This window comes from Coturnix japonica, chromosome 2 (genome assembly GCF_054131305.1).
Source record: "Coturnix japonica strain WE chromosome 2, WE-NBRP24, whole genome shotgun sequence".
In the NCBI taxonomy this organism is placed as follows: domain Eukaryota; kingdom Metazoa; phylum Chordata; class Aves; order Galliformes; family Phasianidae; genus Coturnix; species Coturnix japonica.
Window position 1 is genome coordinate 117,480,691 of NC_140664.1, and position 14,324 is coordinate 117,495,014.

At 43.7% G+C, this 14,324-nt stretch overlaps 2 protein-coding genes across 18 annotated transcripts in view; one reads left to right on the forward strand and one right to left on the reverse strand.

The window, feature by feature from the left end:
* The window catches only part of SLC25A13 (solute carrier family 25 member 13), an 85,779-nt gene extending 84,291 nt beyond the window's left edge, over positions 1–1,488 (forward strand). For all 5 annotated transcript variants that reach the window (XM_085538606.1, XM_015853598.3, XM_015853599.3 and 2 more), the window contains one exon: positions 265–1,488. In XM_085538606.1, the coding sequence (XP_085394732.1) occupies positions 265–454 (190 nt within the window). In that variant the 3' untranslated portion in view covers positions 455–1,488. The remainder of the gene's footprint in view (positions 1–264) is intronic.
* Positions 1,489–4,855: 3,367 nt separating this feature from the next.
* Positions 4,856–14,324, reverse strand: part of DYNC1I1 (dynein cytoplasmic 1 intermediate chain 1) — a 174,284-nt gene continuing 164,815 nt past the window's right edge. For all 13 annotated transcript variants that reach the window (XM_015853636.3, XM_015853639.3, XM_015853646.3 and 10 more), the window contains one exon: positions 4,856–5,765. In XM_015853636.3, coding sequence (XP_015709122.1) covers positions 5,655–5,765 — 111 coding nt within the window. In that variant the 3' untranslated portion in view covers positions 4,856–5,654. The remainder of the gene's footprint in view (positions 5,766–14,324) is intronic.

The following is a 14,324-nucleotide window of genomic DNA, read 5'->3' on the forward strand; positions in this document are numbered from 1 at the left end:
TACCGAGTTACCGGATTGGCTGCATGTTGTAGTAGAGACTTTTGAACTTCACAATGCATTTTTAATTGATGCACTGAAAGATTCGACCATCCTCCATCTCAATCAGTGCAAAGACTCTTGACTGTTCTGGAAGGTTGTAGCATTAAATTCAGTTACTTGGTAGGAAGAGCGCTCAGAAACCTCACTCAGCTTGCTTTACAGAGAAGAGTTCTGTGAATATTGCTTTCATTCTAAGGAAATTAATTTCTTATTATTGTTTTGCAGAAAACCAGTTGGATCGGATCCAGTTCCTAAATCTAGGATCACTCTCCCTGCTCCTAACCCTGACCATGTCGGTGGTTACAAATTGGCAGTTGCCACTTTTGCAGGGATTGAAAACAAGTTTGGACTTTACCTACCTCGGTTTAAGCCATCGCCACCTACCTCAAAGGCTGCTGCAGCAGTAGGACCCTAAGCTTATTGCTGTAGGCTTTTTGTTATTAGTTGGGAAAGAGCCACTTTTCTAATTGGTTAATACTTTTGTTCCTTTAGCTTCACATCGTATAACAGTTTGGCTTCATTTGAGTTTTAAGGCAGTTCTCATCATAAACGTAATCATTTGTCTTTGTGCTTCCTTAACCAGATCACTGTGAAATTCTTACCAGTCGTTTTAAGTTTGGGACCATGAATGTATCTGTCCACATCTGACATGAGCTTGTGTTGGGAAGACACTAATTTTAGGTTCCGTTTCTTGGGGAGGGTCGGGCGAGAGCTGTGTGAACCAGATCATCTTACAGACAGCGCTCAGTTGCAGATTCCCGGGGCGGATGTTACACGTTGTCACTCAGATGGAAAAAAAACTGAGTGGGTATCACGGTGCTCAGAGCGGAATGATTCTGACTGTACATGTAACTGGTGACCAACTTAGTGCGTGTCTGTAGAGGTCAGCAGATATATATACCCCTGGTACCTAAGTCTGCCAGTACAGCTTTAACTTTTTAAACATGTACACGCACAAGTTCTGTTTCTGGATTGTATTATGAAGCTTTTATGTGGAACATGTTTTTGTAATGGAAACCACATTTATAAATGTTTAGCCGCTGTATTATGTTACCAGTATCAAAATGCTCAAAAGAAAGTGTTATTGTCCATAGTCTTTGCACTTTATGGCAGTACTTTTGGCATTCTACTACACATACAAGGAAATTTCATGACTAGGTGCCTATCTTGGGTTGCTGGTGTTTGGAATTCAGTTTGTATATGCACTCTAGTAAAACGCTGCTTGTTTAAATAGCTGCGATAGAAAATTCATGCACTGTATCAATGGTACCTGCCTTAACTGCTGGCTTGTAATTGGCAAATAGGTGGTTTCAGATTCTTATTTACTTCATTGAGTCCACAGAGATTAAAATACTCTAAAAGAAAAGATTTTACTTAATTTTTTGGTGCCTTGCACAGTGTTTAGAAAATGATGTATTTATGAAGATAGTAATAAACCTTTCAAACAGATGCACATGGTATTCTGTGATGGAAATGGGATGGTATATCCAAAAGCTTTAGTCAGCTTCATTTATATAAGCTAAAGTTAATATTAGGGCTTTTAGGCTAGAAAAACACCTGCAATTTGTGAACAAAGCTATCTGTGTCCGTGTGCATAGAAAAGAGACACGTTGGTGTAGATGTCATACAAAACAGACATTTTTCTTCAGTCAGAAAGCAGGATTGAAGTTGGCCTTTCTGCTTGAGGTTTTTATTTTTCCTTTCATAGTCATAGAATCACAGACTGGCTTGGGCTGGGCTGGAAAGGGCCTTAATGATCACCTCATCCCAGCCTTCTCCCACCATGGCCAGGGACACCTTCCTCTAAATCAGGCTGCTCAGGGCCCCATCCAGCCTGGCCCTGAACACCTCGAGGGATGGGGCATCCACAGCTTCCCTGGGCAGTCTGTGCCAGCACCTCACCACCCTCTGGGTGAATAATTACTTCCTAACATTTATCTAAATCTCCCTTCTTTCCATTTAAAGTTGTTATTCCTTATCCTATTACTACAGTCCCTTGTAAAAAAGTCTTTCTTCTGCTTTCCTGTAGGCCCCCTTTAGGTACTGGAAAGCTACGATGAGGTCTCCTCAGAACCTCTTTTCCAAGCTGAATAAGCCCAGCTCCCTCAGCCTGTCTTCACAGGTGAGCTGCTCCAGCCCTCTGATCATTCTCCTGACCTCCTCAAGGGGTTCCAGCAGCTCCATGTCTGTAGGCTGTGTCCTCAGAGCTGAACGCAGTGCTGTAGGTGGGGCCTTATGAGAGTGGAGCAGGGAGGGGACGCTCACTTCTCTTGCCCTGATGTTACACTTCTTTTGATGAAGCCCAGGATGTGGTTGGCTTTCTGAGCATATAATTGCACTTTGCCAGGTCACGTTGAGCATCTCATCAGCCAACACCCCTAAGTCCTTCTTCTCCTGCCTTCTCTCAATCCATTCTCCTCCCAGCCTGTGTTCATGCTTGGGATTGACACAACTCAGGTGCAGGACTTTGCGCTGAGCCTTGCTGAACTTCATGAGGTTTGCACATGCCCTCTTCTCAAGCCTGTCCAGGTTTATCTGGATCATATTCTTTCCCCTCAGCCTGTCAGCTGCACCATGCAGCTTGCTGTCATCTGCAGTCTCACTGTAGGTGCGCTCAATCCTGCTGTCATGTCACAGACACAGATGTGAAACTGTGTCGATCCCAGTACCAACCCCTGAGGAACGCCACTCATCACTGGTCTCCACCTGAACAATGAGCCATTGACCACAGCTCTGAGTGCGACCATGCAACCAATTCCTCACCTACCAAGTGGTCCACCTGTTGAAGCCACCTATCTTCAATGTAGAGACAAGGATGTTGTGCGATATGGTATCAAACGCTTCATTTGCACATATCCAGATAGATGATGTCAGCTGCTCTGTTCCACCAATGCTATAACCCTGTCATAGAAGCCACTAAACTTGTAAATGTGCTGTTCTGAGTACCTGGGCAATAGAAGTAATTGTTGAGTGTCTTCTGTGCTACCTCTTAAGACAAGAATTTGGTGTTTACAGAAGAAGAACGCTTGTATTCTTTTGAGAGATGGGAGGCGCTGTCTGCAGCATGGATTGTAGACTGAAAGCACACAGATGCAGAATACTTAGGTGGTAATACTGTGTTGTATTGCTGTGTGCTGAAATACCGAAGTTGCTGTATTATTGTATTAGTGTCTGGGTCTTCATAAGAATTTCCATGGGAAAGCAGCAGCTCATGGAAGACTTCAGAGTGCTGAGCTGCTCCTTTTGTGCCTTTGGGTCAGTGCCTGCCCATGTGTGCACATCCAGGTGGCAGCCGCTTCCTTCTTGAGCAGCCTGGGGGTGGGATGGGATGGGATGGGATATCCTGGGCTTTTGCATCCAGGACACATCTCTGTTAGCAGAGCCAGAGACAGAAGGGTGAAGTGCTTGTAACAGCCTCCCTGATGGACAGCCCAGCTCACATTACTCAGAGCAGCTCTTCCCTGAGATGCTCTGCCTGTGTGTGCTGTCAGCTTTCTCCAGACACAAAAGGATGCAAAAGCTGACAGGCCAAGAAATTGTCAGATTGCCCAAGAAGCAGAAGGCCCCATGGACAACGCTGAGATATTTGTTATCTTTGGGTCTCTGGGTGAGTTATGCAAAGTGTTGGAAGGAACAGGGTAACATGTAACCTTGTTTGCTTCCTGCAGCCCAGCCAAGTCCCACTCAGTCAGCCAAAAAGAGAACTGCTCTAATACTGATGATGTTCCCTATTGGGAGCGTCTCAGGCAGCCAACTCTGTTCCTGTTTGTGTGCCCAGCAGGAGCCGAGGGATTTTCTGCCTGTCCCCGGGGAAGGGGGTTGGTTTAAACTGCCTTAAGACTGGCAGTGGGGATGCTTTCATGACCATATATACCACACGCTTCCTAAAGAACCTGGGCAGGTTTCTCTAAACTTGCTAAAAATAGGGTACCTGACAAACTGCTTTGCATCTGACTTAGGAGGGGATGGGCTGCTTGGGCCACCTCTGCTGTGCTGTGCTGGGTGATGGCTGAGCTCAGTGCCGTGCCTGAGCATGGTGCGAGACTCTGGCACCTCTTAAGGCCACTTGTATGAGGGCACATGAGGGCTCTGATGGATATCTGCATGTGTGTGAGTGTGTGTGTGCCCCCAGATGGCTGACTGTAATGGCCAAAGACACTCCGCACTGCTTCAGGTCCCACGTCTGCAGGCACAGGGCTGCTCCACCCCCGTGAGAGATAAACCCAACCCATGGTTCAGAACATGACTGGTGCCAGGTGGCATTAGCCAATACAGCAGACCTTGATCACAGACCATGACGGCATGGAGGTGGGCTTCCCTGCGAACATACAGAATCGTTACTGACTCCAGTGCTTCCCGCTGTGATGGCCCACCTGTCTGCCCAGGGGACACTGAAGACCCTCTGCCACACACAGGTGTCACCGCAGTGTGTGCTGCCAGCACAGCCTGTGCCCTGCTGCCTTGTTCCAGCCATGAACTCCTTGTAAAGGAGAATGTTCCCTTGTCTCCTACCCAGACCTGGCTCTCAAGACAGCTGGAAACCTTGTTTTCCTTATTCCTGTGCTGTGTGTGCAGGTAACCATGCACAGTAGGGGAGGAAACCAAGCCCAGAAGCTGGCATGGATTAGTTTCTTCTGTAACAGCTGCAGAGAACCCATGCACTCAGCCCATTGCTGGCCAGCCCTGCACCTCAGTGCACTCACACAGCAGCTGCTGCAGTGCTCTGCAAGTCAGCAAAACCCCATTTCCCAGTGCCCGGTAATGAATGTGCTGAGCGCTGCTGGCAGGGAAGGATTAACCACACTGTGACAGAACAGGCTGGATACATTTTATTGGCAACGCTAGTGTCATACTGGGGAACCACAACCCTTTGTCAGACTGTTAGTGTTAACTTGCATGACAAGTATCAGTGACCGACTGTATGTGAAATATTGTTAAAGTGCCTAGAAATAATGGGCGTCTGAAAAAGAAGGAAAGGAAATGCACCCCATCCACTCAAGCCAACCTTTATAGATCTTACATCTTAAGTACAACTGATGTACTGTAATTGTTATGCGGACTTTAATGTAACCTCTACAGCAGCACACAGACAATGCAGTTCTCTCATTATGCACATGCTTTAGGATCATTTATTTTAATGCTTTCAAATAAATATGTTCCATGCAGCACACCGCAATAAATAAGGAGCAGCAACTTTCGTATAGTACATCCATTCATAATGTAAGTCACCATGTGAAACACCACATCTAAAGCCTTTGGCCCAGTCCCATACAGTGAAGCACACCACATCTGCACATAATCATATCTGGCTTCATATGGATTTAATAGGACTACGCCAGAAGGGCAATGTGAGCACAAGTTTAACCAGGGGTTCCTAGCTATTAAATACAGCTACTAAGTAGTTAAAAGGCAACAACTAAACCCATAAAGGGTTGATTTGTCTTTTTCTTTCTTACTTTTCAGACAGAAATATAAAGTATGAAAATGCTCTGGATATTTTCAGCCTGGTGTAAAGCCGTGTGATTAACATGGAATGCTCTGAGCGATACTGGCACGCTGGCATCGGCAGCCACAGCATGACGGGCTGGGCAGGGAAGGCCGCTCCTCCTCTTCCTCTATGCCGCCAGCTCCACCGCCCCCTCCTCCTCGCTGTCCGCCCGGTTGGCACGGATCTCCACCAGGGTCCGAGCAAAGCGCGTCCATTCGTCGTTGTGTGGGACCGCCAGCTGGGGAGAGACAGGACAGGGATGACGGCCCCGGGTTGAGGCACAGCTCTGGTCACAGCCCACGGCCGCCCATGTCGGCCTGCAGTGCTGCACCATCCCAGCACAAAGACACTGTTCTCACACCAAGATCTGGTGGCAGAGGGAAAAGCTTCTCTCCCTGCAGGATTCTGGGGAGAGGTTCATTGCTTAAGCATTGCTGCAGAATCGATCCCTCTGTTAATCTTTCTGATTTTCCATACTACAACAAGCTCGATCTCTATGACACATCCATGTGTTTCACAGCACACACATGGCCAAGAGTAATTGTTTGCAGGACCGAGGTCAGTGTGTACAAGGTAACAGAGCTTTTACAGCACTGTACTGAAACCATGTTCCTGAAGTTCATTAAAGCCCTTAATATGAAAATAAATACATTCTGTTATCTTAGTTACCCTCCACTACGTTAAGGAATTTATCATTAGGAAACATGCACTACAAGGGGAATGTTGAGCCAACTGGAGGCTGCCCCGACGGCCTCTGTTTTGAAATTGACTTGTAAGAACTGTTTCCATTCAATAGCGCTGATGTTCCTAGTGAAGAGCTCTTGAATGTTAGGCTTCAAGAGGAGCCTGTAACCCCCACAGCAGAACCTCCTGAACAAGCCCAGCAGTGAGATGACAAAATAGCAGTCATTTCTAGTTGGATCCAACAAAGCAGGTTCTGGAAGACAACACAAACTGAGATAGTCCATACTGGAATACAAGCAAATTGTTCTCGTCCCCTTCCCTCCCAGCAGCAATCCATATGGCTGAAGAATGAGCAAAAGTGCTTTACATAAACTGGGACGCCCAGTCTGGGCAAGAACTTGCATAAAAGCCTAATGTTAACCCTGTGTGTACTCTGCTGTAAGTTCAGAGTTGGTTGCATGGGTGAGTATTGGCAGTACCTCCATGTATCACAATGAAGTCACTGAGATTTACAACTACTATGCACATAGCTGCGCCTCTGCAGCAAATCTGGGCAATGACCTAGCATAAGTTTTAACGTTTCCCACATACAGAGCATATACCAACGACTCAGCCCTGTTATATGAAGGGCTGACGTACTGTAGTTTTGTTTTGCTTATTAAAATATTGAATATAACACATTTTACCATCTACTGAGGTTGCAGACCAAAAAACACCATCTGTGTGAAAGCTACCAGCCCTCAATTTGTCTCCACCTCCCACTTCTGCATTTTTCTCTTTGACATTTGGAATGGAGACCAGAGTTCCAGGAGCAAACCATGGGAGCCAGCCGTCTCTTTCACACACATACAGATGCGGATCTGCTGTGGTCTTCAGTTGAAAGAGAGCTCTGTTCTTTGAAGAGCATTAAGCAGAAGGAAACATCAAGATGAAGGTCACTCTAAGCAGAAGGAAATGTTAACAAGATGAAGGTCACTCCACCAACAGACAGGCACCTGTCTCAGAGGTTTGGTCACACACACACACCTACACAAACGTCTGCAGAATAACCTAAGACAAAGCGAAGGTCGTTCCTTTAGAGATGAAGCCAAAACCATCCGCGCATCAAATGCTACGTTACCAATGCTGGTGTCCTAAAGGAGTTTATTTCTTATGATGTGCACGGAGCTACCATTTGTCAAACAGTGAAAACATTAAATAAGCCTCTGTTATGCCAAGTAGTGAAATCGTTACAGTGGAACAATATATTAGGCAAAGGATTCAGCAAATTTAATAAAGCCTCATTTCTTGTTGCCTTTTTAAATCCCCAATGGCTTTGCATTGTATTAAGTGGCTCAAGATGACAATACATCAAAAGAAGAAAAAAAAAGGAATGTATTTATTACACTGTGATGATTTAATTCCCTTTACACCACAGCACAGCCACAGACAAATAAATCAAAGCCCAACGACAACAAGCTGAAAACTGAACATCCTCCCTGCAAGTGTAGGTATGCAGTAGGGCTCACTAACAGCTTTAGGAGGGCTCCGGCCTTTTTTAAGGCCTCAGGTGACAAAACAAGGACTGAAGACCATTAGCACACGGATGAAAACACTCAGTGTCCACGTGCCATCTAATTACTCGGATCTTCATTTTATTTCACCTTATTGCATCATGCCTTCAGTGAAAGGGAGTAATAGTCTGGTAGTAGAACAAACCTCTCTAATATAAGTCCCTCAGGGATGAAGGGCAAAGCCAAGGGAAAACAGACTTTTATTCTTCTTTCTATCAAGTCCCTAATGCTGAACCACACAAGTTATAAGGCAAAAGACCTCAATCAAAAATGAAAGCATCCACAAACTCCAAATTCTTGTATGAATTAATGCTCCCAGTTATTGTCAATTGAAGTTCCTTCAGTCAAGTACTCACACCGATAACTGCTGAAGGCCCGAGTCTCTCTGTGGGCCAAACTCCCCACTTCAGCTTTCCTGCTGCAGTAGTTGTACTGCAAATCCCAGGGTGAGGGTGGGAGGAAATAAGCTTACAGGAGAAGGGCAGGGACTTGGAGCTGTTTAGGGGTTTCTTACTCACATGCCATTTCTCTGTCCACTTCCAGTTACTCCAAAGCAGCATGTGTTGAGTTCCAGCAGTGGAATACAAAGTGGAAATGTTCACCAAAGCATAAGGCAATATAGTAACTTATATTAACATTTGGGTCATAAGGTTATTTGAATGAACTGACACCATTCTATGGAGCAGAACAAGAAAATAAATGTTATTAAGTGTTCTCCTTTGATCCCTTCACAAGGGAATGTAAGCGCTACCTGTAGCTAATTAATTACCAGAATAACTCACACTGCTTTAGCTTAAATACCGCAGTGTATTTAGGTTTCATCAGATAGCAATTCTAATGAGGAAAACCAGTATTACCAAAGCAACATGGTGACTTAAGCCAAATTTTGTCTGTTCAGATGTCAGGAGTTGTTCGGTCTTCTATCCGGCTTTTAAAATATCAAAAGAGTTCAGGCTGTGAGTATGACTACAAGTTTATGCATCCACATGAACCTGCTCCTGCCTGTGGAGTTACGTGTGCTCAGCTGGCTACAGGTAGTGCAAGAAAACATGAAGATGCTAAAATGTTGATTCATTCTTTTATAGGGTGAAGCTACTTAACCTGGGACAGCTGAGGTTCTTCTTTCACATCTCAAAAACCAGCACTTTCTATCACTCTAACCTTGTGAGAACCCTTTCCTCAATTCAAATCCATAACATATCTTCCAAAAGCACTTTGATATCTATAAAATGGGCAGCTGTAACTGTCTGATAAATGATCAGTAACCTGTGACATACTAAACACCATACACACACATCATGTTTTAGCTCACAAACTGCTTCTCGATTATAATCAAAAGCTGATTTATGTGATGCAAACTCTCAGGATCAGTCTTTTTACCCCCTCCATTACTGTGATTTTAGATACACAGATTCTAGTGAGAAAAACTGTCAGTAATGCTCTCAATGGAATGGAATGGTGTAGCACAAACATCACTGCTGAAAAGGAAGCACTCCCTGGGCAGCACCTCCCAACCAGCAGCCTGAGACCCCCACGCAAAGCGAGCTCAGCCCCTTGCACAGCACATAAGGACCCAGTATGCAGGAGCCACAGTTGCTGTCAAGTGCTGGAGCAGTGGACTGGCAATTTCAGCAAGTTCAGGCTCCATTCCAGTCAGTGACACCAAGTGGATTCCTAACTAATCTTGTGATGTGTTATAGTTACCTTACTTAGTGACAATGACATCATAGCCATGTGAACCTTTCCCAGCTTGTACTTCCCTAGGTCTGCCATATGCACAGATACTATAGGAAGGCAACCACTGACTGGAGAGAATGGAATACAAAGTGCTCAGAAAGTGAGATGAAGGAGTGCAATGACATAAGGCTTATACAAGTATACAAGGTGACCTCCCCATTCTCATTTGTCTCCTTCCCAACAGCCAGCGGTGGCTGCATTCTGGTAAGTCAGAAGCCTCTGGTATTAATTTCAACCTCTTCAATTTTGGTGATAATATGTTGAGCTGATGGGATTTATCTGGTTGGGTTACACACAACAGCTATAGAAGGTTGACTTTGTTCTCCTCACCTTTTCAGAGCTGTGGAGTTACAGCAGACTTAGAAGCAACAGTGCTTAGAAGCAACCATGTACAGTTTTGGGCTCCACAAAATGAGGACATAAAACTTTATAGTAAAGATCATCTAAAGGAAGGCCATGAAGATAGTGAAGGGTCTAGGCAAGCAAGGCACATGAAGAGAGACATAGGTCTCTTGGTTTGTTCATCTCAGAGAAGAATAAGCTGAGGAGAGACCTCATAGGAGCCTACAGCTCCTCTCAGGGAGCAGAAGGGCAGGAGCTTTTGCATATATGAAAATTCTAATGTCATTCTCCAGCTGAACTTATCTCTTACCTGCTAGTTCTCCAGCCCTAACTCACGTGTGATCTCTTTGACCAAGAAGATGGCACATATGCATTCTGGTAAGAGATTATGGGAGTTCTCTCTCTTCCTGAGGCTCCCCAGGCAAGCAAGCCACAGGTAGCAGCACAAACAGGGGTTTCACCAGGGACAGCCTCCTCCACTTTCTTGTCAAGGCAGAGATATCCCCAGAGTGCAGAGCTTCCAGATACATCAGACATCATCCAAACACAAGCTTTATTTCCCTATGTCTCTACAGAAACCATGCATTTAGGAACTGCCCTGAACAATACTACTCTTAACATCTTAATGCAGGACCCAGGGAGGGGTTATTTGTGTTCAGGTGTGCTCACAAAGAGACACCTGTTGGCACTGCCAATTGTGCTAGTGCTGGGCTCCTGGGGCAAGCAGAAAAACAACAGAAATACAGTGCTTGAAGAATGAAAACAGCACAATTTTTTCACATTTTCAGATCATTAAATGCTTTCTGGTTATGTTTTCTCTTTTAATTTATGCCTATTAAAAATATATATATCTTTTCTAGACTAAACACACAAAAAAATCTGCCCTTGAATATGCCTTTTAAAGGGACCTATCCAGGAAGTTGAAATAAGATATTACACCATATTTCAAGTTTTTCAGCATACTCCCCTCCGATCCATCTTTTTTATTGCTGAAAGCGTTTCAGCTCAATTTGTCCAAATCTCTGTATAGCTTCAGTTTCCCTGAAAAACCACTTTCCGGTGCATGAATTATTCATTGAGGATATTTCACTTTATTCCTGGCTCAGTGCATTTCCCGGAGCCTCTACATCTTTGGGATGGGAATGGACAAACTCATTCTGCCTTCACCCCTCCGTGCTCTTGTCCAGCCCCACTGTTCTGTGAGGGCTGCGGACTCTCCTGAGAAGGAGAAAATGCAACAGCAATTTCAAGAGCAGCAGCCTCACTTAGGAGGAGCCAGCTTCCCAAACTCTCAAAGGGAGCACAGTAGCCCATATTCAACCTATTGTATTTCTTTTTAATGACTGTACCTCATGGTCAATTTACCTGTCATTGTGATACCGGTTCACAGACCGCAGTGCTGATTACCAGTGAAAGTATTGTGCAATCCAGAGCACCGGGTTAATAATTACATTGTTTTTTTTTCACCTTTACCTGGAGTTCTGATAGCTCAAAGGAAAAATAGCAGCGGGAAGACCTTTCTCAACATTGTCTCTGACTCCTGGGTTAATTTGGAGGAGTGCATTTTTCCAACCCGAACGATCTATAATCACGTCTAACACACGCGTTTCATGAACACAGGTGTAAAAGGAGAATCTGAAAATGAACCGTTACACCACGAACTCGGAGCAATCTGCCAAATATATGTGGTCTGCAGCCAGCCCTCCGAACTGCACTGCCGCACACTGTTTTCAATTAGACTTTCGCAGACGAGCCTGCATGGTGGTCCAAGCAACACTTCAAGGGTGATGGAGGCTCCCAAGTCAAAACTCTGTGACCCACTCCAATGTTTCATATCAGTACAGCGCGTTAATTTCTCAGTTTTGCATATAGGAAACCCTATTCTGACCTAAGCTACGTGACAGGTTTTTATAGCTAGTCGCCATGCACCTACAGATCAGGAACCCTCTGATTAACATGCTTCCTTCATTCACAGCACTCATGCTTTCTGCTCTCTGGAGGTAAAGGCTGGCCTTACAGAGAATCCTATTCCCTTGTCTCCACTTTGGCAGAGCTGCATGAGCAAGAAAATCTTCTGTTAAACAAGGAGAACAAAAACTACATGAAAATTAATGCTCCTCTCATCTCTAAAATGCCCTGTTACCATTATACTTTTTTGACAAAGGCAGTTTAATCACTCTTTGAAGAGCTAGATAATTAAAACATGAGAATACCGAGTTTGTGAAAAACAGCAAGTTTTCTAGCAAGCAAATTAATTTTAATGACTGAAATCTTTTAATTCTCACTAATTTACCTCTGTGCGTGGCTTATCACTATCTTTACATTCTTTCCATTTAACAGCATCACAAAATGAATGCAGCTTCAGGAGAATATCATTTTTGCCATTTTCCCTAGGCAGAATTTTGTCAGCCCATCTCGTCCATACCACCCTCTAAAATCACACACTGGATTGAAAAGAAATCTGGCACAAATACTTTGTGCAGTGGATTAACAATTGAATGTATTTATGACACTGCAGGTAAACATGTTTGTATGATGGTAGAATACAGCACTGGAATAGTTGTAGCTCAGTCTTTTCTGCAAAGCAGGACAGACTATCAGACTAATTCTTTGGATAAAACTAAGGACCTGCAGGATGAGGATCACAATGCTTACCAACCAGGAGTGGGAATAACAGTTCTCCTTGAAGCAAGTGATCTAATCTTCCAGAGTTCAACAGATGTTTTATCACTGACACTGAGGTGAAAACAGATACACAGATGTAAATGTGAAGTACCTCGATAGGTGCGCACACAAAGTCGGCAGGCGCGCACCTATTCCAGCCCTGCTCTTGCCCTGTGGAATCCATTCCAGAATTCCTCTGACATTTTTCTCAACCTATATGGATTTCTTTTTTTCCTGAAAAAGCCTATATTTTTCCAGGCAACACCCTATGCCACACACATGGATGGAAACAAAGTGGGAGGTAATGTGCAAGGAAATGGCCACCAAAGTAACCAAGAGCACCCTTTTCACATAACTATGGTACCACTGTATTTAACTCTTGGGAGAGCCGAGCATCACTGTTAACAATGGATGAAACCACTGGCAGGAACTCAAACCCCACATACTGCATGCAGATGATTTTAATAAGATACAGCGTTTAGACCACAAAGGATACACTCCAGAGTAGCTCTATATATATTTGTTTACTTAATTGAAGGGGTGGAATCCCATAGGCAGCCTAAATACTGCATTTATTCTATGCTCAGCAGTCAGTCTAGTGTCACAGACACAGTATACACCAAGCTTCCACGGAGTTAATTACTTAGCCCTCATCTAGATTAATGTCTGTTGTGATTTATTTCTTTGCAGTTCACCAGCAGGCTCTGATTTAACTAGTGCTGCCACAGTAAAAAGACTAAATATTAGTTTATATATAAATTAAAAAAAAAAAAAAAAGGAAGAAGAAAGCTTAATTTCTAACAGAAACAGAACAGATTTTCAGCAAAATCCAAGTTTTTCTTCCAAGGAGAACAGCAGCTGCTAAATCGTTACATATTTAATGGTAAACTGTGTTGCAAATACTAAACAAGCAATGATGTTATTTTAATAACTTCCATGTAATGAGAAAAGATGCACTGCATAAAGTTCCTACCTATGAAATTGAGTGTTTGGATGCCTATTAACTCTTTCCTGAAGTCAGTCCATTTTATATCTAGCAGACATCTTGATGCCAGGCTACCAGGAGAACAGACTAAAATGTAGCCTGTAAATTATACATACATGACACACAAACACATGTTAACAGAACACGATGACTGCGGGCTCTTAACGCTTCAAAGATAGGAAATGTCAAGAGTAAGGGTTGCCTCCCTTAATTTAAGCACGTTGTTCATTTTGCTTTATGACACTGTCTTTAATCTTTCTCCAAAAAAAGGGGTTATGAAAAAAGCCAACCCACAGAACTCGTGCTGGAAGCAAACAGCAATTGCAGAGAATTTCAGCCTGAAGGATTAGAACCTGATAGGGCTTATGTAAAAGAAAGCAAGAAAGTGGAAACTATCTTTAATTGTAGACAATGCTGCATTTCAGCCTATAATATCAGAGTTGGCTCAGACTCTCCCAAACTAACTAGAAAGACTGATATCCAAACAATCAAACAGATTTCCCCCCCCTCAATTAGTGTATCAACATGCTGCATTTGATATTGACTACAGGAGACAAAACACTGAGTAACCCACAAGATTCGTTAAAGAGATGACAAAGGTGAAATTTCAGCTGATTTTATTTCCCTGGATCACCTCACAGCTTTAAAATAAGAAACTTTATAAATTTTTTATAAAGTTTTATAAATAAGACTATTCTTAAGCTGTAAGAATTTCCATGTAATACTTCAGCACCTTTCCCAGGCATTTTGGGGTGGCCCTCTCCTATGGATCTCCTTGTGATATTTACAGTGGCAGCAACTACCGACCTCTTTAGGTCCTTAGAAACAAGAG